Source organism: Schistocerca gregaria, chromosome X (assembly GCF_023897955.1).
Source record: "Schistocerca gregaria isolate iqSchGreg1 chromosome X, iqSchGreg1.2, whole genome shotgun sequence".
NCBI lineage: Eukaryota > Metazoa > Arthropoda > Insecta > Orthoptera > Acrididae > Schistocerca > Schistocerca gregaria.
In genome coordinates, this window is record NC_064931.1 from 478,903,613 (window position 1) to 478,929,127 (window position 25,515).

The 25,515-nt window shown below is 40.2% G+C and overlaps 1 protein-coding gene across 1 annotated transcript in view; it reads right to left on the reverse strand.

The window, feature by feature from the left end:
* The window catches only part of LOC126298909 (glycine dehydrogenase (decarboxylating), mitochondrial), a 304,299-nt gene that overhangs the window by 141,460 nt on the left and 137,324 nt on the right, over positions 1-25,515 (reverse strand). Inside the window, exons 5-6 of the mRNA XM_049990452.1 lie at positions 15,789-16,014; positions 11,894-12,090 (exon numbers count right to left, since the gene is read on the reverse strand). Of these exons, the coding sequence (XP_049846409.1) occupies positions 11,894-12,090; positions 15,789-16,014 (423 nt within the window). The remainder of the gene's footprint in view (positions 1-11,893; positions 12,091-15,788; positions 16,015-25,515) is intronic.

The following is a 25,515-nucleotide window of genomic DNA, read 5'->3' on the forward strand; positions in this document are numbered from 1 at the left end:
GAATATCTTTATTGTTTCCTAACATTTATAAAGCTATATAGTAACAACACTGCTCAATTTTTATGGTTTTGTTGTTCATGATTATGCAACCTTTTATTTCATTGTTTTCATTTTTTAGAGCCATTATGTGCAGTATACTAGGAGTCATAGCTTGTTCATACATCTGATGTCAACAAACTGAAGTATCCGTTGTTTCATTATGCTCAGTACAATGGGCTTTTGTGGTTTGCACATATTTCTGAAGTCAACAAATTTCCCTTTCATGCAACATTAAAATACTGCAAGTATTTACATTCTTATGATTACATGAATAATGAGTTTATCGGCATCATTTTATTACTTCATTCACAAGTTTATGTCATGTGCTTTCATTGTTTAGGTTGAGCTGATAATAATTTATAACTTAAACTAATCATTTTTTAAAAATATACTGATATAGCAGCTTTTGAAGATTTGAAGGTATTACTCCAGAATAATTTGACAGATGTGGAGCACTGCCAGTAAAAAGCATAAATTAGTTACACTTTTTGTCGTGTTTTGCAGAACACACCCACTTCCAGCAGCTTCTAGTTGTTAAGTGGTAATCAAGGAAGTAATCATATGTTTATCTCTGTGCATTTACAAGAACAATAAATTATTGGTAGCTGACACTGTCATTACCACTTGTTCTCATACAAAATTCTTGTCAGTTTTTTTTTTTTTTTTTTTTTTTACAGTAGAACCTCACTAACCTGACCTCCCCACTTAGTCTGTCCATCCCATTACCAGTGTTTGTTAGGACTTGTCAGTGACTCATCATCTGCAATATTGATCAGTAGGTAGTTGAACACTGATAGGTGCAGTAGTTACATCAGTTTCAGTATGAAATAACTTGTTTCTAGCTTGATCAATAAGCTTATTGTGTATGGAGTTGTTTTATAAATTAGTAACAGTGTTATTCTCATGTATTAAAGCACATTAAATTAAATTATGGCATCAACTAAATGTAAGCATGTTGCAATGTCTTTAGTAGAGAAACTGAAAGTGCTTGAATGGTTGTGTAAGATGAGTGTCATCAAAACATTGCAAGTGATGTAGGGGTTGGCATAAAAACTGTTAAAAATTGGAGAAAAAAAATGAAAACTCTTGAAAGTCATACGACAACAATCAATAATGTGAAAGGAGTGAAAATATGCATGACTTTGAAGAAGCCTACAAGTGAAATTCTAGAGAACACTTTGTGGGTGTGGTTTGAGCAGGAGAGGAGAAAAATAAAGTCTCTTGTCTAGGCCAGTCATAAAAGAAAAGGCACTGATTTTGTACGAAAAATTACATAAAAATGAAAGTGAAGGCTGGTTACACTGATGAAAAAAAAATGACTTGGCATTCAAAATCTAATTATTTCAGGTGAGAAGCTGTCTGCCGATGAAACAGGTGCCAATGAATTTGTTCCAAAATTTGAAATCTTAGTTAAAGAGCTTAACCTGACCCCTGATCAGGCATCTAACATTGATGAGTTTGGCTTGAACTACAAACTCTCCCCTACATGAAGTCATGCTTCACAAAAACAGTCTGGAACAGATTCACAACTTGCCAAACATAGAATTACTACTGCTGTCTGTAGTACCACTAACGCCAGTCATAAGATGCCAATGTTTGTGATCAGAAAGGTAAAATAACCAAAGGTATTCAAAAACAGTCATAATGTATCAATGCCGGTAAATTACCATAACCAAAATTCAACAAGGATGGAATTCAGCCTCTTTAAGGAATAGTTTTACGACCAATTAGTCCCTGCCATTACAAAATATCTAAACGGGAAAAACACCTTACTAAACATGCCACAGTGATACATGACAAGGCGACATCTCATCCTCCTGATGATGATCTTTAAAAGGTGAAATGAAAGTTGTATTTCTTTCTGTCTACTAACATTTCTAATCCAGTCCATGGACCAGGGGGTCAGTGAGTGGCTGAAGAGGTGATATCATTGAAAACACATCTGATCAATTTCAGAGAGAACACAAGAAGGGAGCAGCTTGTTCCTGGTGATGACATAAATAAATGTAAAAGATGTTACCTATACAATTGCTAATGCTTGGGAAGAAATAGCAATATCACAACTTGAAAAATCATGGTGTAAACTGTGGCCAAAAATGATTGAAATTGAAGATGAAACATCCAAAGGAACAAATGGAGAGAATCAAGAGGAAACAGATCACACAACGAATGATGAAAGTCAAGATGCAGACACTCTGATTTTGAGGCATTTGCAAACTGTACAGTAGGATTGGTTGATTTAAATGAGGAGGGGAAGGGACCAATCTATGACGTTATCGGTCCCTTGATCCGAAAGAAACAATGCCACAAGGGTGAGAATAAGACAATGAGGAAACACAAAACAGAATGAAAGGAAAAACCACTACAACTACTGAAGGGCAAAAACACTAAAATGGACAAAAGAGGACAAGAAAACCACAAGGACGCAAGACACATGTAGAAGAGGTTAAAACAAGAAAGCACGTTACCATGGCGGTCTGACCATGAGGAGAAAAAGGAATAGCCAGCCACTCTGCAATACATTAAAACCCCCACCCTGAAAGCACTAGGTCAGAGGACACACAGGTACAAAGGACACATGCTAAAACTTAGAGCAAATGATAAAACTCACCCTCAAGAATAAATCGTAAAACTAAAGCTGCTGTTGAGGCATTGTTGCCCAACACCCAAGGTAGGGTGCTGGTAAAGTTAAAAGTCTGCTGTAGAGCAGCTAAAGTGGGCACTCCAGCAAGAGATGGATGACTGTCATTCGTGAGCCACAGCGATACCAAGATGGGTCTTCGCAACAGAGGAGGTAATCATACGTCAGCCATGTATGGCCAATGCGGAGTCAACAGAGAACCACAGAGGCCCTGCGAAAAGAGTGCACAGAGGTCTTCCACACATTAGTAGTTTCCTTAATGGCACACAGCTTGCTGTGCATACTGACGTTATGCCATTCCATCTCCCAAACCCATAAAACCATGCAGTGTAATACTGAATGCAGGTCAGTTTCAGAGAAGCCCACCTCCAGAAGTGGTTACTGCATAGCCTGTTTGGCCAGCCTGTCGGCAAGTTCACTGCCTGGGATTCTGAAATTACCTGGGGGCCAGACAAACACCACTGAATTTCAGGGCATAAATGGACTCCTGGATGGTCGCTACCAAAGAATGATGAAAGTAGCACTGGTCGATGGCTTGTAGGCTGCTCAAGGAGTCAGTACACAGGAGAAATGACTCGCCTGGGCATGAGCGGATGTGCTCAAGAGCACAAGATATGGCCAACAGTCCTGCAGTGGAAACACTGCAGCCATCTGGCAATGAGTGCTATTCTATATGTCCTCCATAAACATAGGTAATGCCAATGTGACCATCAGCCATCAAGCCATTGGTGTAAACCACTTCATGGCCCCGGTGCATGTCAAGAATCTAGCAATGAGTGCAATCTGGCAATGAGTGCTATTCTATATGTCCTCCATAAACATAGGTAATGCCAATGTGACCATCAGCCATCAAGCCATTGGTGTAAACCACTTCATGGCCCCAGTGCATGTCAAGAATCTAGAGGAAGTGACAGTGAAGAGTGATAGGGTTAATTGAGTCCTTAGGACCATGTGAAAGGTCCAGGCATAGCTATGGCCTAGGTGTACACCATGGAGGTTTTCAAGAATGAACCTCAAGTGGTAAAGGCAAGGACTCCAGTTCGGAGAGAAGGGATCACACACGATCTGCAATTGTAAGCTCTGACCTGGGCTGCCGATGTGGGAGATGAACTGCTGTGGGCAGGAAAAGGAGACGGTAATTTGATTGTGCAGGAAAACTACAAAAGAATGCAATGTAACTGGAGAGAAATTGCACATGCCTAACCTGCAATGGAGGGACTCCGGGCTCCACCAGGACGCTGGTCACCGGACTCATCCTAAAGCTCCTGTTGCTAGGCGAACACCACAGTGGTGCACTGGGTCAAGTACATGCAATGCTGAGGGTGCCACCGAACCACAAACCAGACTCCCATAGTCAAGGAGGTATTGAACAAGGGCTCTGTAGAGCTGCAGCAGTGTAGAACGGTCTGCACCCCAGATGGTGTTCCTCAGACAGCGGAGGGCATCGATGTGCTGCCAGCACTTCTGCTTAAGCTGACCGAGGTGAGGCAGCCAAGTCAATTGGGTGTTGAAAACCAGTCCTAAGAATCAATATGTATCCACTACAGTGAGTGGATCATCATTAAGGTAAAGTTCTGGTTCCAGATGAATGGTAAGATGCCAACAGAAGTGTATAACACACGACTCTGCAGCCGAAAAATGGAAACCGTAGGCTAGAGCCCATGACTGCGCCTTATGGATGGGTCCCTGTAGGTGATGCTCAGCAACACCAGTACTGGTGGAGCAGTATGAAATGCAAAAGTTGTCTGCATACAGAGACGATGCTGCTAGACCTTTAATGGCCACTAAGAGTAGACATACACTCAATACGGAGCCCTACGGGACTCCATTCTCCTGGATATTGGGAAATCTATGGGAGGTGCCAACTTGGACATGGAAAGTGTGAAGAGACAGTAAATTTTGGATAAAAATCAGGAGTGGGTCTTTGAGACCCCACTCGTATAATGTGGCAAGGATATGATGTTGCCAGGTCGTGTAATATGCTCTTCGTAAATCAAAAATGACAGCAACCAGGTGTTGGCATCTGGAAAAGGCTGTTTTGATAGCAGACTCGAGGGACACAAGATTATCAGTGGCAGAGCAACCCTGGCAGAAGCTGCCCTGACATGGAAACAGTAGGCCACATGACTCCAGGACTCAACCCAACCACCAACACACCATATGTTCCAGCAGCTTACAAAGAATGTTGGTGAGGCTGATGGGCTGATAGCTATCCACATCAAGTGGGTTTTTACCAGGTTTAAGCACCAGAATGATGTTGCTCTCCCACCATTCAGATAGAAAGACATCATCGCATCACATATGGTTGAACATGATGAAGAGATGTCGCTTCTAGTCAAATGAGAGATGTTTAATCATCCGACTGTGGATCTGATCTGGCCCAGGAGCTGTGTCGGGGCAATGTGCAAGGGAACTGAGGAGCTCCCACTCTGTAAATGGGGCATTATAGGGTTCACTGTGGTGTGTATCAAATGAGAGGACTTTCCTTTCCATCTGCCATTTGAGGGTGCGATAGGCTGGGAGGTAGTTCTCTGATGCAGAGGCTCGAGCAAAGTGCCCTGCAATCACGTTTTTGTCAGTAGACAACATGCTGTTGATGTTAATGCCAGGGAGACCTGTTGGGGTCTGGTACCCTAAAATAAGTCTGATCTTCGTCCAGACTTGGGAAGGTGACGTATGGCATCCAATGGTCGAGATGTATCTCTTCCAAAACTCCTGCTTCCTTCTTTTGATAAGCTAGTGAACGCAGGCACAGAGCCACTCAAAGGATATGAAGTGCTACAGGGCAGGATGCCGCTTATGCTGCTGTATAGCTCGCTGATGTTCCTTAATTGCCTCAGCAACTTCCGGCGACCACCAAGGAACCACCTGAATGAGATTTTCACTCTGCAGCGGAGTGTGCGCTGATATGAAACTTCCTGGCAGATTAAAACTGTGTGCCCGACCGAGACTCGAACTCGGGACCTTTGCCTTTCTCGGGCAAGTGATCTACCATCTGAGCTACCGAAGCACGACTCATGCCCGGTACTCACAGCTTTACTTCTGCCAGTTTTTTAAGGAACCACCTTTCACTGGGGCACCCTAAAGAGCGAGGGATTGTGTTTTCCACTGCATTAATGATTGTTGTAGCCACCTGCTGAACTATCACATCAATTTTACTGTGTGGGGGAGAGTCAACGGTGACCACAGAGGTGAAAGTTTCCCAGTCTGACTTGTTTAGAGCCCATCTGGGCAAGCGTCCATGGGCCTGACGCCAGGGTAGTGACAGGAAGGTGGGGAAGTAGTCACTAACACACAGGTCATCATGTGCTCTCCAGTGGATAGATAGGAGAAGTCCTGGGCTACAAATGGATGAATCAATGGCCGAGTAACTACCACGAGCCACACTGAAATGTGTGGCGGTCCCAGTATTTAAGAGGCCGAGGTCAAACTGAGACAGCAAAGTTTTGACACCTCTGCCCCAGCCAGTAAGCACAGTGCCACCCCACAAGGGGTTATGGGCATTAAAATCTCCCAAAAGTAGGAAAGGTTTAGGGAGTTGATCAATCAGTGCAGCTAATACATTCAGGGGTATTGCACCATCTGGAGGAAGATATACATTGCAGACAGTTATTTCCTGTGTCATTCTTATCCTGACAGCCCCAGCTTCAAGAGTGGTTTGAAGGGGCACAGTTTCACTACAGACTGAGTTTAGGACAAACGCAAACTTCACCTGACCCTCAATTATAGTCATTACATTTCCTGTAATATCCCTTATAGCTGTGGAGGGCAGAGGCCCGCAGTGCCAGGAACCAAGTTTCCTGGAGGGCAATGCAGAAAGCAGGTGTAAAGCTTAACAGTACTATAGCTCAGCCAGGTGGTGGAAAAAACTGCTGCAGTTCCACTGGAGGATGACATTGTGAGACTGGGAAGACATGGAACATTCAATGAGGCAGTTTATGCCTCAGGTTCACCTGCTGCCGATGACATTGCCTGAGCAGTCTATATCCATTGTGGCTGAGGGTCCTCAGCGGATACAAAAATTTCCACCTCATCCCCAGGTGCAGCGCTTACAGGTAGTGGTGATGTGGGTGACACTGCAATTTCCTTGGTCTTAGGGGTCTTCTTTTTGGACTTTTCTCATTGCTCCTTGGGTTTGTCTTGCTGGGAGGGCTTCACTGATTCAGTATCCAGGACTGAGGAGGATCGTGAAGGGGTACAACCAGCTGCTTTTGGGGACTTCAGCCACTGGCAGTCGTCATCTTTCTCACTAGCAGAAACCTGGGAAAGGAGTGACTCAAAGGATCCCTTCCTGGAGAGAGGAGCTGAAGAAGACTTACACTTCTCCAGCTGGGAAGTGGGGACTGGTGTCCCCGGTTGTTGGGGGTGGGGGTGGGGGGGGCAGTGCTCTTGAAATAGGTGGTGCGGGAGAAAGCGAGGGGGGGGGGGGGGGGGCAGATTGCCACCGTCATCAAGGGGACAGGTGTAGCCTTCTGGTTCTGAGAGCCAACTGGAATTCACGGAACTCATGGGGGCTACAACTGTTCTTGTAGCGGTGGCATATGAGGAGGTTATAACAACAGGATGTAGGGTCTCATATTTTCTCTTAGCCTCAGTGAAGGTCAGTCAGTGCAGGGTCTTGTATTCCACAATTTTCCTCTCTTTCTGTAAAATCCTGCAGTCTGGCGAGCAAGGTGAATGGTGCTCTCCACAGTTTACACATGGAGTATTGGGATGTATTGGACATTCACAATCTCGACATATGACACTGGAAGTACAGTGGGAAGACATATGGCCGAATTTCCAGCATTTCAAGCACTGCATCGGGGGAGGGATATATGGCTTGACATCACAGCGGTAGACCATCACCTTGAGCTTCTCAGTTAAAGTGTGCCAAGATGAAGGCACTGATGGCAACCTGATTATCCCTTGGTCACCGATGAATGGCCACATGAAATTCACACCTTGCCGCTCTAAATGGCGTGCAGCTCATCATCAGACTGCAAAAGAAGGTCCTTGTGAAATATAATAACCTGGACCATATTTAAGCTCCTATGTGGTGTGATGGTAACAGAAACATCCCCCAACTTGTTGCAAGTGCGTTAAGCCCGTGACTGGGCAGAGGATGTTGTTTTTATCAAGACTGACCAAGAGCCCATTTTAGACAACCTCCCCTAACTTGTCCTCTAAATGCTCTACAAAAAGCATTGAAGCAAAGGAGTCCCCGTCAGTTCTTATACATATGAGGTAGCAGGGTGAATAAGGTTCGTTGTCATCCTTAGTCTGGCATTCCTCCCATGGCGTGCCCAGGGAGGGGAACGATTTAGGGTTGTACTTTCTTGCATTGTACCGAGACTTGAAATGCTTAAAGACTGCTGGTGTCTGATCACCAGCAGGTGATGACATGGTACACTTCATTGCATGTCATCCGCCCTGATGCCATCCACTTCCACCAGGGGCCCTCCCCACGGGCTCCACCCAGACGCAGCAAAAGCCACCTGGCAGGATGGCCTTTGCCGAGAGTCCTGATGCCCCAGGGTGAAGGGTATCTGCTCCTTGTCATGTTAGTTAACGGCACAGGTAGGCATCAGCAGAGCAATCCCTGTGTTGGCCGGGGGGAGGGGGGGGGGGGGAGGGGGGGGGTGGGGGGGGTGAAGGGGGGGCAGGAGGCTACAACCAATAGGGTACATGGCAGGCCCACCACTATGGACTGGCTACCGTGCTGGATATGGGGTGCTAGGAAGTCCATGGTCATCGTCAGCGCAGAAAGCGACACTGTATAGTGCATGGTGGAAAACACACCCGAGAAGGTGTCCTCACGCAACAGATTGAGAATGAGTGGGACTGCAATGTGACAATGAGAAACTGGGCTAAAGATCTCAATGCATGATGGACACTATGCACCATGTAAGGCGTTCTTCCCCAATTGGCTCACTCTTCAGGAAAATTTAGGAAGATGGAGGTCAAACCCAACAGAGGCAATCACATAAAGGCTGAAACATGTGATACTACTCTTAGTCACCTCTTATGACAGGCAGAAATACCTCGGGCCTATTCTAACTCCCGGACCTGCACAGGGTTTTACAGTAGAACATTTAGCCCAGTGACATAAGTGAGTGGATCAGTATAGCTTATGTTGAGTCACAATAGAAGAAGAATTAGCTGCTGATCAAATTACTGGTGCTGTAAGTTGAAGAACCAATGAGAATGAGAAATATGATGATGGTGATGAAGACAATGAACCTACAACTTGAGTATTGCATACAGATGGTAAAAATGCATTTGATATAGCCTTTAAATACACTGAACAAAGCTCTACATCTACCTCAAGAGACTCTTGGAACATCATGTCAAAACAAGGTTGTTGGCTGCTAAGCTGAAGCTCATTACAGATTTTCTTTACCCTGCTTACACAAACAGAATAATTTTTACCATGTGATTTCATGTTTTAAACAGTTAATTGCTAATCAGGTGTGTGTCAGTGCAGTATTGTAGTAAGTCAAACTTTCACTCTCAGTCGTGATATCTGACCAAACAATACAGATGTATTTTAAGAGTGGACACTACTTTACATTGCTCTTTTGTATAAGATTTGTTCAGTGTGCTGAAATATTATTTTTGTTTTGTTACTGTTTTAAAATCGAACAATATTTCAGACAGAATTTTCAATTGAAAATTAAAGTTTTACTGTACTGTATTGTGATGTTACAGGTTAATAAAGGTGTTCCTTTGATAATTTGATGTTTTTCATATACTGACCCCACTCTTGATCCCTTAGGGGATGGATTAGAAAGGTTCTACTGTACTTTCATGAATAATTTCTCTCAACATCCCATCATAAATCAAATCAGTGCATGTGCATCTTCATCTTAGATTTACATATTTTCCAAGTACTTCTCGATTTTCCCACCTATCTCCATGGTTTTCTTAGTAGTTTTCCAGTTTTTCCATATGTTATATATCACCAGCCTTTGATATATTTTCCAAGAATGAAGTAACTTATACTATGAATGAAACAACTTGAACTAATTTCATCAGTCATAACACAAGCTATCTTTATCTCACATAAAACTTCTTATTTCTTTTGAATCTTTTCTTCCCATCATTGATTTGGCTTCCCCTCGTATTATGCAGAATTATATATCCATTCTTCCATTTGCTCTGGCAAGGTATTCTCTTCTTTTCTTAACCTGTATTCAGACAATCTCTATCTTATCTTTTATGTCTTCTCTTGCACTCTCAGTTACAGTGTACTTACACCTCTCTTAGTCATTCCGGGTATGAATTATGCCAATGTGGCACAACATTTTGCATGCCATAAGTTACAATTTCTTCATCCCATTTTGTTGTTTTGGCTATATGAAATTAAATTTTGCATAGTATAAAAAGGGGATATTTGGATCCAGTGTTCCCACTTGAATACAAAAGGACTCTAGCATGTGGGCTACAAACTGAATCAGAAGTGGTTTCCTTGCCTGTCTGCAGCAATAAAAAGGACTCTCCAGTAGATTTTGAGGAGGAAGAAGTAAACTCATCATTAGTTCTGACAAGCTTCATGTGTGAGCACACATGTCCTTCCACTGTTTCACTTATTTATTTCTCCTTGTGCATTATTCATAGTGGTCTGTCAGTAGTTCATGTGCAGTAGCAACCACTCACCAAAAGCAGGAAATCCGGGTTTGAGTCCTGGTCAGGAAAAAATTTCGTATGTAACTAATAGATAGTACATCTGTGCCTAATACAGCTGATGTCAAAGAATTTTGAGTCAGCAAATAAGTTTCGAATTATTTTGTACAGCTGTGGATCATTAATAATTCCTGTTCTTTCAGACATGCAAGTAAAGTACATCCTTGTAGCCCTGAATCTTTATTACCTCAATCTCTGGCCCCCACACCCACCTCTACCTCTGCCTTAGCTTGTCCTGCTCACACATATTCCTTCCATCAGTCTGCCTCTTCCTCTGTTCTATCACCCCAGCCCAATCTGTTCCTACATGTAATCATATGCTGTACATAACTTACCCCGACTGTGAACCCTAACAAGCTCATTGGTGCCACATTTTGATTCCATACACTTACTGCCTCTCACTGCCAGCCATCTGCCACCCTTCCCCAACTGCCCGTCTGACTCCTGTCTCATCTCCCCCCTCCCCTCATTATCTACAGCTTACTCCCCAACCCCAGCTGAGCTGCAGTGCCAGCACACTGTAATTAGCCAGGACAATGTAGCCCACTCCCATTGCTTTTAGCAGAAAATATACAAAAGCTACTGATCAGACATTACTTTAAAAGGTATGAACATTGGTGTTTAATATACCATGAACAGAGATATCACTGAAGACCATGTGCATGCTTGAACAGGACAACGAATGTATAGGAATTGGACCATATTCTTCTCAAAAGAAATATCTTAGGATTTATGTTAAGCAATTTAGGTAAACTACAGAAAACCTGAACTGGTATTTCAACCCCAGTCTTCGCAGATGAATGTCCAATGTCTTAGATAATGAACTGCTGGTTACCTTTCGCATTTAATTTGGTACTAACTGTCATAACAGTGAAGTAATTTCTGACAAAATTAATTTTTATGATACTTCACTATAGAAATGTTAATATGCTAAAACTATATGGAAAACATTTTCCTACCCATCATACTCCTGACATTTTTCTTTATTCTCTGCCATACAATTGATTTTTTCCTTGTCTCATTCAGATAAGCCCTTGTAGAACTGGTTCCTCTGTACCATAACATATGATTCTCTCTCATTGGCTGACTTCAATAGTTCCAGCTTTATGACAATGATGGCTTTGCCATTTGCACATTTTTTTCTGTCTCATTATAATACTGTTCTGACTTGTTCTTTATGTCAAAAGATTTTATTTGAATAAATATCAGGTTTTTGAACCAGTTATTTTCCAGTCACTATCAGTAGGTTTTCAAGAGTAGTACACTTGGTTCTTAAAGAGTAGGGGGCAATATGCAACAGTATCTACAACAATTTAATTTCTTAATTCAAATGGCATGACTTATCAATATTTTTCCTTATTTAGCTAAACACAGCAGTAGCAAGTGAAGCATGACTGGTTTGACCTTGTAGAATAATTTGGAAAAAAAACCATTATACATGACATGATTTTATATTATATGTTGCATACAATTTGCTATTATAGCTGAGTGAAAATTGTTAAAAATTTAGGGCATTAGGATTGTACATATACATTTTCACATTATTACCTTGTAACGCCAATCATACGTCCAGGCATCAGTCTTACAAGAGACTGACGACAGGAAAAAAACCCAGCATGCGGCCCACCATATCCTAACGGCACTCCAAACCTTTGGCTGGTTCCAACAGCAATATCAACATTAAACTCACTTGGAGGACGTAGAAGTGTGAGTGCTAATAAATCTGTTGCACAGCATACCAGTGTCTGTAATAGGTAAATAAACATTTATTTTGGCCATATGGAACTTATAAAAGATACACTTTTTTAAGGACAAGTGAAATTACAGTAACTGAAATAAAGGAAAAAAATGAGAAAAGTGGGGCATGTGAATAATAGGGGTGATTTACAACATGGTCTGGATGGGATTATGAGTGATATCTACAGTTAGAAGTGGCAAGTAAGGGAACTGTGTCTAGTCATTCTGTACTAAGCTTGGGCAGATGTTTACTAATTTCCATTATTTCAAGGTAGTTCATCTTCCTTCCTTTATGGATGTGATGTAATACTTCATGTTGCACCTTGTAACTATGGCCTTCTTTAATCAGGTGATCTGCAAAAGTAGAGTCTTCTTTTCGAAGTTTCAAACTTCTATGGTATTTCTTCAAGTGGACATATTTGCCCTGCCAGGCTGAACTATATACAATTTACCATAATTACAGGTGATTTTGTATATTTCGCTCCTTTCCAAAGTTGAAGTGCTGTCTTTACCATTGGGAAAATAGTGTCCAACAGTGTTGTGCACGTTAAATGATGTTTTAAAGCACCTGGGTTCAAGTTCTCTGGCTACATTCAGTGAGACTTTCCTAAATATGTGTTCTTGAGGTGGTGGGCCAAGAACAGGGCAAGGAGAGCACACTTGTTGTTTCTGCTTTTTGTGCATTAGGGAGTCCACTGAGGTAGAAGGCTGGCCATTGTTTGACACTATTTGTCTGATTGCATTTAATTCAACCTGGAAGCTATCTTCATTCATGGGGATGGATATTAGGTGATGTATCATTGGATGAAAGGCAGCATGTTTATGGGTCACTGGGTGTCAAAAATGAGCAGATATTACAATATCTGTGATGGTACATTTCCTATAAATTTTGAAAGTATGAATATGATCACTGATGTATAAGGTCAGATCTAAATGATTTATGCAGTAACCCTCAAACTCTATGCTTGAGGGATTTTTGAAGTTGTCTGGTAGTATCTCTCCATAAGCACAAGACATCATCAACACACCTAAACCAGTATCACTCTTGGCAGAGAGTTGGTTATTTTCATAAAAGCTGTCTTTCAAAATTATCCATGAAGATTTCAGCAAGGACTGGGACTGGTCTGTGGTAGAAGAGGGTGGAAGGGGGCGGGGGGGGGGGGGGGGGGGGGGGAGTGTCTCCCATAGCTAGTCCATCCAACTATTTGTATACCCTGCCAATAAAACAGAAATACTTTTGTATTGGGCGAGCTTGTGTAGCTAACCTTATGTCATCTGTGAGAATCAGGTTTTTGCATGCTGTAATAGAAATATAAAGGTTGATTGGAATACGAAAGCAGACTTCAGAATAAGAGGAAAAGGGCATGAAAGTGAAGCAGTAGTTGAGAAGACAGTGAGAGTGTGCTGCAGCTTCTCCCCGATATTCCTGATTTTGTACACTGGGCACACAGTAAAGGGAACTGAGGATAAATTTGGAATAGGAATTAAAGTTCAGGCAGAAGAAATAAAAACTTTCTAATTTACTGATGATGCTGTATTTCTGTCAATGACAGAAAAGGACTTGGAAGAGCAGCTGGACAGAATGGACAGTGTCTTGGAAAGGTGTTATAAGATGAATATCAACAAAAACTGGGTAATGGAATGTAATCGAATCAAATCATGCAACGATGAGGGAACTAGATTAAATGAGATACTAATACTAGTAAAAAAGTTTGTATATTTTGGCAGCAAAATAATTCATCACCAAAGTAGAGGGGACATAAAATTTACACCAGCAATAGCAAGAAAAGCATTTCTGAGAATGATTTGGTAACACAAAATTAAATTTAAATGTTAGGGTGTCTTTTCTGAAGATATTTATATGGAATGTAGCCTTGTATGGAAGTGGAACTTGTGTGATAAGCAGTCCTGACAACAAAAAATCAGAAGGTTTTTGAAATATAGTGTTACAAAAGAATGATGAAAATTAGATTGAATAACTAATAAGTAGGTACTGTATTGAATAAGGGGAAAACAAAAATTTGTGGCACAAAGTGACTTACAGAAGGAACTGGTTGGCAGGAGACATACAGAGGCAGCAAGGAACTGACAATTCGAAAATAAGTGTTGGGATAAAAACTGTAGAGGGCGTACAAATTTTGAATACAGTAAGCAGATTCAAATGGATATACAGGCTGACAGTTATTGAACTATAAAAAATAAAGTCATCATAACTTCTGAACGGTTTGTGTTAGGATATTCAAACTACACGGTAGGCTGCAGGGCATGATGGGGAGTAGTATGTACATGTATGATTTGGATGAGTTCATCAATAAGCAAAATTGGTGGATTTGGGGGACTGAGAATCTGCATTTCATGATCATGAATTCTCTTCACCCTCAATGGGTGACTGTGGGGTATGCAACGTCTAGTCATGGAGTAATCGATGCAATATTTGTTGATAGCATGGTGACTACTGAATGGTACATGAAGGGTTTGGAAGATGATTTCATCCCTATTACCCAGAGTGACCTTGATTTTGACGAGATGTGGTTCATGTAAGTTGGAGCTCAACTCCATCAAAGCAGGAGGGTGTTTGATGATAAGGAGGAACACTTTGGGAACCACTTTCTGACTCTGGGGTACCCAGAGGAAACTGGCATGGGCCTCAATTGGCCACCATATTCTCCGAATCTGAACACATGCAACTCCTTTTCGTGGGGATATATTAAAGACAAGGTATACTGCAATAACCCAAAACCATTGCCGAGTTGCAAACAGCCATTCAGGAGGTCATCGACAGTAACTATGTTCTGAGACTTCAGTGGGTCATGTAGAATATCACTATTTGTCTGTGCCACATCATTGCCAATGATGGCAGGTGTATTGAACATGTCATAATGTAAATCTGAATATCAGTAGTGATATTTACATGTTGAATAAAATGTGTGCATGCTGCAGTTTGTAACTAATTTATGTTTTTTTTTTTCATATTGGTCAGTAATTGTCCTGTAAGTTACAGTTGATAAGCAGAGATGAAGAGGATTGCACAGGATAAACAAGTGTGGAGAAACACATCAAACCAGTCTTTGAACTGAAGACCACCACCACCACCACCACCACCACCACCACCACCACCACCACCAGCACAACAACAACAGAAATACATGTCTCCTGAACTATCAGTAAGTAATATGGTCTCATCCTGCAAAAAATCCACTACAACACTGCTTGAAAGATAAAAGAAGGCATATATTCTGATAAAGAGTAGAGAAATGTCATTTCAGGATGTTCTTGAGGCTGTGGTTAAGTTTAATTCTATACTATGTGATGTTCCAGAAGCCTAGCACGAGAAATTCTGTTGAGCTTGGAAGGTATAGAGAGGAACTAGTGGCAACATTAAACATTGAGTGAGCATGTAATGCATGAATGGACAGCACATTTAATAACACACTGTTTGCTAAAGGCAGAGACTTAGTCTGACATACAATTTTAACTTGTTCTGAAAGATCACCAAGAAGACTTATCCTCTGTAGAGTAATAAACTGAATAATACTAAGGATAAAATTTTAACTTTAACATAGTTTTTCTAATGTCCTTTATTTTACATTTCCTAAAAGTATTTCCATGTGTTGTTTCATGGATAACTTCATATTTAAGTATTTGATGTTCAATGTACTAATTCATTCAGGATATATGAAATATTTTTCATTCCTTTGTTACTTACACCATTTAAATGAGCACGTTGCACAACCTCTGTGAAATCATTAACAGTTCCTTCTGTGTCAGGGTATTGGAAAAGTACGGCTGCTATATCTCTGTTTGTGAAGTCAGCTTGGAATACATTTCCCACCTCTATGGACAATCCTAGTGAATCAGCTCTTGTTTCCACAACAGAAATTGTTTGTGGATGAAGTAGATGTGATAGAAATAAACGTCTTCTTTTGTTTTGCCTGAAATAAAATTGCTTTTAATTTATAAAACCAGAAATGGAACTCTTTTTCATTACACCATTTAATATAGAAGTAGTGTATAGTAACATCACAAATTCCATCATCATCCATTATTCTGCATGTTCTTATTTGCAAGACTGGAGTATTTTCCTGTCTCTTGCCATCACAAATAATATTTTCTAACAGCTTTAATCTAGCTTTAGACACCTGCACATAAACGATAGAAAAAATAAAAAGTTTAAAAAAATATGTATTAAAAATTTTTGCCCAATGGTAATAGTTTGGGTCAGATAAAAGTTTTGGTTGTTATTATTTCCAGAATGAAATAATGATAATTGAATCCAGTAATGCTTAACTATACATATCAAAAAATATGAATCTGGGCAGTGACAGTGTTGCACTTTCCCACATTATATTATTTTATAATAGATAGTTTAGTAGACAAGGGCAGCACCTGTGTGTGATTCAATAGTCAATAAGAAGAACTGAATAATTATGAAAATGATTAGTGATTGTTCAGATAATAAACCATACACAAAGATCTAGTTTAAAATTGGTTACATATTTTGAAGTAAGGTTGACAGTAAATTACCTCTTTTACATCTTGGCACCATTACAAACACAAAGTTTATTCTATATTAGGAAACAGCAACCACAATATCAAGAGAGTACAAGAAAGTGTTCATAAACTAATTTCATTTATAAATATCAACATAGAATTTACACAAGTATTGCTGAAACTTTAACAACTGCAGCAAGAGCAAGTCTACATTATAAATTCCAGTATTGTGCTGATATTCTTGTTGCCTGCATAACTAAACTTCTATTTATGTGACCTTTCACTGCTCAACACCTTCACTATACGGAAATTGGTTATTTTCACTCACTCCATTCTATTCCACATTGGATTTCCCTGTATTGAATTAACAGTGTAATGCATAACTCAGGAATCGTTGTTGTATTTGTACATTTCCACACTACAGAGAAAAAGCTCATAAGATGAACTAATGTAATAATGAAATAGTCAGAAAGTGGTAGCAGTTTTCAGTGCAGAATTATCAGATTTGAAGAAAGTTTATTGATAATTATTCTCTTCAATGAATAAGCATTTTCAAATATAATCTTTAGACTTTAAAGAGAGACTGTTTTCCATTCCTACCAGATCTGCAACTTTGAAATCATACACCTGAACCATTGCAGGAAATTTTTAATAGTCAGATAGGAATGACAAAGTAACCTGCTATATTAACACTTTTCTGTCTGCACATCTTGTACAAATTGATTCGCTTGGCACTGGCAGTGCTAATTCGGATTACTTGGCCTGTCACTGGCCGTTCTTGACATCATCGTTGACTTTTACTCATATCATCATTAGTTCTCATAAGTTCACAACAATTTTCCCCTACTTTCATAAAATTGTAGAGGTGATTCCCCTTCCCATAAGAAGGTGTCAATAGTTCCATCACTGTCTTTGCTAAAGGCTGTCCAGTGCCGGAATATATCTTGAATCAGGAAATGTATCCTGTACTCTGATCACACAGTATCCGAATGAGTATGCCATTTTTCATAATTTTTGACAGATTGTAAACTTTAAAATTTAACCATTTATGCCACAGTATCATTCCTCCATCAACTGAGATGTTTTGACTTAGATTAAAAGTTTCTTTAAACTTATTGGAAAAATAATCAATTACGAATTGCACTTTGAAAAGCTGATCGTCCTTATCTGGTTCATCGTTGTTGTCAGAAAAATGTAAAAATGATAATGTTTGTCTGAATCATTTGTGGGACATCATTTTGCGAAATATTGGTGTGTCTATCAACGGTTTCATTGACCAATAATCATCACTCCTTGCCTTTTTTTTTTTTTTTGTACAATTCCCATAAGGATAACAAGCCAAAACATCCCATAATTCTGACAAATTTGGTATTTTTTATCCAGTTTCCTTCTATTGCAATTTTAACTGTAATACTTGTTGGTTTTGTTGCTAATATATTCAATATATGTAATTCTACAATATCCTTGATGCTCTATGTATCTGTGGGAAATATGTTTGGACCCAGAGATCCTTCAAATTTATTATTGGTCCTCGGTAAATCAAAGTATGACCACTGTGCATTGTATTCTTTGTCTGATTCATCCAAATCACTTGGCAACCGTAGTGTTTGCCAAATTCTTCTTGGACATATTGCACTATCTTCCAACGATTCTGCTTCACTTCCACTTTTTTGATATCCAATGTCTTCTTCCCAATCATCCAAGTCATCTGGAATGTCAGACAAGATGTCTGCATATTCATTGTAAATAATCGTATTGTCTCTTATCTGCCACAATGAAAAAGCACAAATACTCATAAAAACAAAAAAACTTGTTCATGTGTGTATCTTATTGTTACCTAAACGAAACATCAACAGAAAGCAAAAAACACTCAAGTGGTGTCGCCGGCCACTGCACGATACTATGCTCACGACACCAATGTGGTGCCACTGGCCACTGAGCGATACTATGCACAGGACGCCACTGTGGTGTCGCCAGCCATTTACCGCTATTTTGAGTATGACACCACTGTGGTGTCACTGGAAGGCATAGTGATAACAAAACACTCAGAGTTCTGGGTGAGAGTTTCCATGTTATGAATGCTACAAGTAGTGTGTACATTTTTCCACCATTTACATTTTAGTCATTAACATTTTGCATAATAACTTAACATTCATTTCTTTGTAATTGGCTGGTTCTGGTGACATCATCACTGGCATTCTTGAAAACACATTTAACTCCAATTATCTGTTTTGTGTATATCTTAAAAGCAGTATTAGGTCAAAACTTATGATCAGAACCAGAATTTAGTACTCATTTTATGTTACTGTGAACACAAGCGTGCAAGAGACATTACAGAGGTGGTCGCTACTTCCCAGGCTGCGTAATCCAGTGTCTCATTTCCTGAATATGTGGCACTGCAATGGCACTGCAATATATGGTACCATTGGACGCCACACATCCTTTCAGATAATTTGACTCATGGGTAAGAATATGATAAGCAAGTTGGGACGTCTCTCGTTAACATAAAGGTGTTTTTATTATTATTATTATTATTATTGTGTTGAGATTATTTCATGAAATTTTTACTATTAATTTCCTCCTCAGAATGCCAAAATACACTCCTGGAAATGGAAAAAAGAACACATTGACACCGGTGTGTCAGACCCACCATACTTGCTCCGGACACTGCGAAAGGGCTGTACAAGCAATGATCACACGCACGGCACAGCGGACACACCAGGAACCGCGAATGGCGCTAGCTGCGCATCATTTGTGCACCGCCACCGTCAGTGTCAGCCAGTTTGCCGTGGCATATGGAGCTCCATCGCAGTCTTTAACACTGGTAGCATGCCGCGACAGCGTGGACATGAACCGTATGTGCAGTTGACGGACTTTGAGCGAGGGCGTATAGTGGGCATGCGGGAGGCCGGGTGGATGTACTGCCGAATTGCTCAACACGTGGGGCGTGAGGTCTCCACAGTACATCGATGTTGTCGCCAGTGGTCGGCGGAAGGTGCACGTGCCCGTTGACCTGGGACCGGACCGCAGCGACGCACGGATGCACGCCAAGACCGTAGGATCCTACGCAGTGCCGTAGGGGACCGCACCGCCACTTCCCAGCAAATTAGGGACACTGTTGCTCCTGGGGTTTCGGCGAGGACCATTCGCAACCATCTCCATGAAGCTGGGATACGGTCCCGCACACCGTTAGGCCGTCTTCCGCTCACGCCCCAACATCATGCAGCCCGCCTCCAGTGGTGTCACGACAGGCGTGAATGGAGGGATGAATGGAGACGTGTCGTCTTCAGCAATGAGAGTCACTTCTGCCTTGGTGCCAATGATAGTCGTATGTGTGTTTGGCGCCATGCAGGTGAGCGCCACAATCAGGACTGCATACGACCGAGGCACACAGGACCAACACCCGGCATCATGGTGTGGGGAGCAATCTCCTACATTGGACGTACATCTGTGGTGATCGTCGAGGGGACACTGAATAGTGCACGGTACATCCAAACCGTCATTGAACCCATCGTTCTACCATTCCTAGACCGGCAAGGGAACTTGCTGTTCCAACAGGACAATGCACGTCCGCATGTATCCCGTGCCACCCAATGTGCTCTAGAAGGTGTAAGTCAACTACCCTGGCCAGCAAGATCTCCGGATCTGTCCCCCATTGAGCATGTTTGGGACTGGATGAAGCGTCGTCTCACGCGGTCTGCACGTCCAGCACGAACGCTGGTCCAGCTGAGGCGCCAGGTGGAAATGGCTTGGCAAGCCGTTCCACAGGACTACATCCAGCATCTCTACGATCGTCTCCATGGGAGAATAGCAGCCTGCATTGCTGCAAAAGGTGGATATACACTGTACTAGTGCCGACATTGTGCATGCTCCGTTGCCTGTGTCTATGTGCCTGTGGTTCTGTCAGTGTGATCATGTGATGTATCTGACCCCAGGAATGTATCAATAGAGTTTCCCCTTCCTGGGACAATGAATTCACGGTGTTCTTATTTCAATTTCCAGGAGTGTATTTTGTTGACTCCCACTTACATAGGAAGAAATTACTATTGTAAGAAAAAGCAGTTAGAGTTCACATGGAAAAATTAAATTTTTTTTCACATGTTATTCAAGAGTTGAATGGTCAAGAAACCGTCTGAAAGTGGCTCTATGAACCCTGTGCCAAACTCTTAAGCCTGGATTGCATAATGGTCATGTAGATGTAGAAGGGTAACCTTGACACGTAAGGCTAATATGGTACGTACTGTAGTAGCCTTGCCACTGTTCTCTGCATTTACTACAGCTGTATTCCAAAAGGACAGTCCATGTCCAACTGTTACAGAAAGTGTTCTATATCTACATCCACACTGTCACTTACACGCTTTCCTATTATAATTGAAATGGTGCACAGGAAAAATAATTGTTGTTAAGTCCCTGTGTGAGCTCAAATCTCCCTAGTTTTGCCTTCATGGTCTTTTTGTGATAAGTATATATTGGTTTAATCTTCTAGGAAAGTAAGCAAATGGAATTTTAATAGAAAACTATAGCATGATGCACAATGACACTCTTGTACTTAATAAATGATCATGTAACAAAATAAACTGCTCTTCTTTGGATCTTCTCTATCAATCCTATCTGTTGCTGGTACCAGATAGATGAGAAATATTCAAGTATTGATCAAATGATGGTTTTATAGCCTACTAGCTTCATGAGTGGATTACTCTTCCTAAGGATTCTTCGGGGCCAATATAGCAGTCTTCTAACACTCCTTGTGGTACACCCAAAGCTATTTTTACATCTGAAGATTTTTCTTCTTTAAAAGTAACATGCTGTGTTCTATTTGTTATAAACTACACTCTAGAACACTGCAATTTCTTATGAATACCAGCACCTGGCACCAAAGTCATCTCAGCTGTTCTTCACATTTATCACAGAGAGAACATATGGTATATTGCATTGTTGTTGTTGTTGTAGGAATGCTGCTGTGACTATATTTTCATCTGTGTAATTCAATAAATTCTGAAAATGATGAATTGCTAGTTTTCTGATTCACTATTAAAACAACCTGAGGACCTTAAAAATCACCCTGAAGACAATGACTACCACAAATGGATTCAGAAAAGATGATTATTTTATTTTCTTTGTTGAAATGGTACCTTCCTTTGAATTAATAAATGCACAAAGACTTAGCTGCTACACTGAGGAAGTGCATGAACATCAACAAATTACATTATTTTATTTAAATGACTCATTTAAAGCTACAGATACATTCAAAAAGTCTTTGTTAAGTAGTGCAGAAATATCCCGATCAAGCAGTATCACTTGGATCTGATTTTAACCTACTGAACATGCACTGGAAGTCCCTGGATTCAGCGCAGGTTGTTCGATCAGATTTTGAAGTAGTGCTGAAAGTGTTTTCCCAAAACGTGTCTTGAGCAGCTAGTTCAACAACCCACAAGCAATGAAAATATGTTAGACCCTGTAGAAACAAACAGTCTTGATCTCATAAACAGTGTCAGTACAGAGACAGGAATTAGTGATCATGATATAGTGATGATAGTTACTACGGATAATCCATGAAGAAGACTAGGAGAGTTTTAATGCTCCAAAGAGCAGATAAGCAGTTGTTAGTATCTAATTAGATAGTTAATGTACTTCATTTAGTTCTGATATGGTACAAGTAAAGGAAATATTGGCAAAATTTAAACTGACTGTAAATCCTGCTCTGTGCTGAGTAAGTGGATTAAGCACAAAGAAGATCCCCCATGGTTTAACAACAAAATTCCAAAAATGCTGTGGATCAATCTTGGTTCAAAAATGAATGTGGCAGTGTTAACAGGCAAAAGCTAGTATGAATTTGTGCAGCTATAAAGAGATTGGTGAACAAAGCATATTACAGTCTCTACTATCTTAATTCGGTGAAAGATCTTGCCAAAACCAGTGAAAATTCTGATCCTACATAAAACTATTTAGTAGGTTGTAGGCTTCTGTTCAGTGCAATGTTACCCTTAGGTATACATATAGTATACAGATCCAGATCCAAAAACATTGTTATGAATAACTACACATGTAATTAAGTATACTTCTTCACTGTGTCAGTGCAGCATGCCTTGACTTCATTGCCTCTGCAGTTGTACCTATGTTGGTAACTCAGGATCTTCAAGGAAATTCAAATTTCTATAAAAGGCATATGCCACACTACTTCTTCTAATAAATGTTTGTATTGCATCCCAATATACAACATTACAATAGTTGATAACAGAAGACACTGCTTGTCTGTTTGGCTTTGTATCTGACATCAGACTCTTGTATTACACAAATGAAAGAATAATTTGTCAGTTCTGTGGATTTCTGTTGTTTGCTGTGACAATGTCAACATTGTCATGATGCATTTCTTACTCAATGATGCCTCTTGCTATTCCTAGATGGGATATCAAGTGATGCAACAAATGAAAAGCCCCCAGAAACCGCAACTCATGATAATAGGCCTACTGCAAATGCTGTCCCAGCTTTAAGACAAGCAGCAACCATCCAGATCATGACACATGCAAAAACAAATGACAGAAACCTCCAAACAGTTTTCAAATCTTAGCTATTTAATCACTAAATGGTTTCGTCATTGTAACCATCATTCACTGGCTAGGTAGGCACAGGGTAACATATAACCCTACCAGAGTGATGTGTCAGTCATTGGTCATTTGTCTACCAGTCTGCTGTTAAAAAACAGCAAAAGGAAAGCTGAAGTTTTAAACTTTGTATTTAAAAAATTCATTCACGAAGGAAGATTGTACAGACATACCTGCATCTGACCACTGAACAGACTCCCCTATAGAGGACATATGGATAGGTGTTCAGAAGCACAGAAAGAGTTAAAGGCAAGTAATCACACATCTGGATGGAAAGCAAATTTGGTTTTACAGAGATTACTCTGGCATAAAATTTGTAGTACACTATACAACATTTGTAGTACACTATACAAGCCTTAATTTCAGAGTGATCTTTGAAGAATTTATTTTCCATGCGACTGACAAAAATATCTGCAGTGTATCTGCCAATGGAGATCTCATAGTTACTAATACCTGGATCTAGTCTTGAAATGAGAAGTAGTTTTACTATAGTACGATTTCCAATGACTCAATAGTTTTAATGATGGCCCCAGGGAGAAGTGCCTTGTCCATCAACAAATTAGTTTTAATTACTGTTATCATTTCATTCATATCAGTATTCATACACATGTTTCCTATATCAAGCCAGGGAAACCTCACATTAGCAGGAACACAAATATGTCTAATCGTAATCATAATGTCTAGTCATATTGAACAAGCCTTGTGCCAGTCTCACGACAGTTAAAAACTGATTTCATTCTTGCTTTTAATGCAGTTTTCGTCTTCAGTAGAATTAAAAACTAATTTTCTCACACCCAATGTGGAAAACCTTGTGGTGTTGGATGGTCTTACCTAACTAGTAACAGTGCTGCGACAGTTAATTGAGTAGCTTGTGCGATTATGCTCATTGGACAGTACAAAGCGATTTGTATGTCATCTGCAGCTGAATCAATTTATGATGCTTACAGCATCACCTAGTGGGAAAATTTTGGTAATCTTTTTTTGTTTCCATAACATTTCCCCCATCTGTGATGATATTCCATTCAAATTTGATGTGATTCTGAGGAGAGATGTCTGTTAAAAATGGAATTTTAATTATAATCACCCCGTGTATCAAAGGCTGGAAAATGAACAACTGTGTTTTTGTTGTGCTAATATTTGTTCATTTCAAACAAAAATGCAGTAAGGTGCATTGACAATTCTCTGTTTTATAAGTCGCATCAGGAATTACTTCTGGAATGTCATTTCTTTGTTGTGAGTTACTTGTGTTTGTTTCATCCCTTAACTATAAAAACATTTATAAAATCTTTGATTGCTTGTACAACTTTCTGTTGTTATTTACTATAAAGGCAGTTGTATTTTTAGTTCAATTTAGCCTTTTGAAAAGTCTGTTTTGTATTTGTTTTCTTCTGGAAGAATATATTATGGATGAAAGTGTCCCTGGTGAAGTCTCCTAATGTGTAGTTTTTGTTATGTCTGCTATCACTCTCTAAGTTTTCCACCAAGAACTATTCTTTTATCTTTGGCTTACTTTTGCATTAATACCTCTCATATTTGTCTTCTAGTTAGATTTGTTCCCTTAATGATGGTGTCAGTCCACTCCTCCAAATATCCATTCACCATGGCTAGAATGCAGATGTCCTAGGAACCCTTTAGTGGCAAAAGGGATGCTAAAAATATTACCCATTGTGCATAAGTTTAACAGGGGTGAAAGAGTGACTATGCTTGTGAACTGGTGAATAGTGTTGAACTCAACAGAGCTCTGTGCACAGCCAAGAGCATACATAACTAGAGTCATGGGAGGGCAGCTTCTCCCTCCAAGCACACACACATACCAACAAAGAGCACTCTGCAAACCAAAATTATCATTCTACCATGAGACAGACAGATGTATCAATTCAGTATCAGACTGAAGGAAGCCAGAACAGATAATGAATATTCACTAGTAGTAAGTGCACAGTCAGCAAGATGGAGCATGTGCTATGATGTCATTATGCACAGTAGCCAAGTGTTGGTGTTGAGTTTTGTAAAGAATACATATGACATGTAAATATGAAATCTTCAAATTATTTGTATCATTTAAAATGCCTTAATCCAAATTATCATCAATGTTGTGTTTTTGAAAACCTCATTATTCAGTGTAGAGTTTACAAGCTACTGACAACAGTTTTAGTAGTACTTCACACAAAAACATCATCTTTAAAGTAATATTCAAAATTTATGATTCATAAAAACCACATGTACTGCATATTTGACCCCACTTATTATTATTTGTTCTATAATTCATGTACCTTATTTGAAAAGCCTCAGGACATTTTATCTTTTCTGAAGTTTACTTATTCAAATATTTTGTTTTCAAGT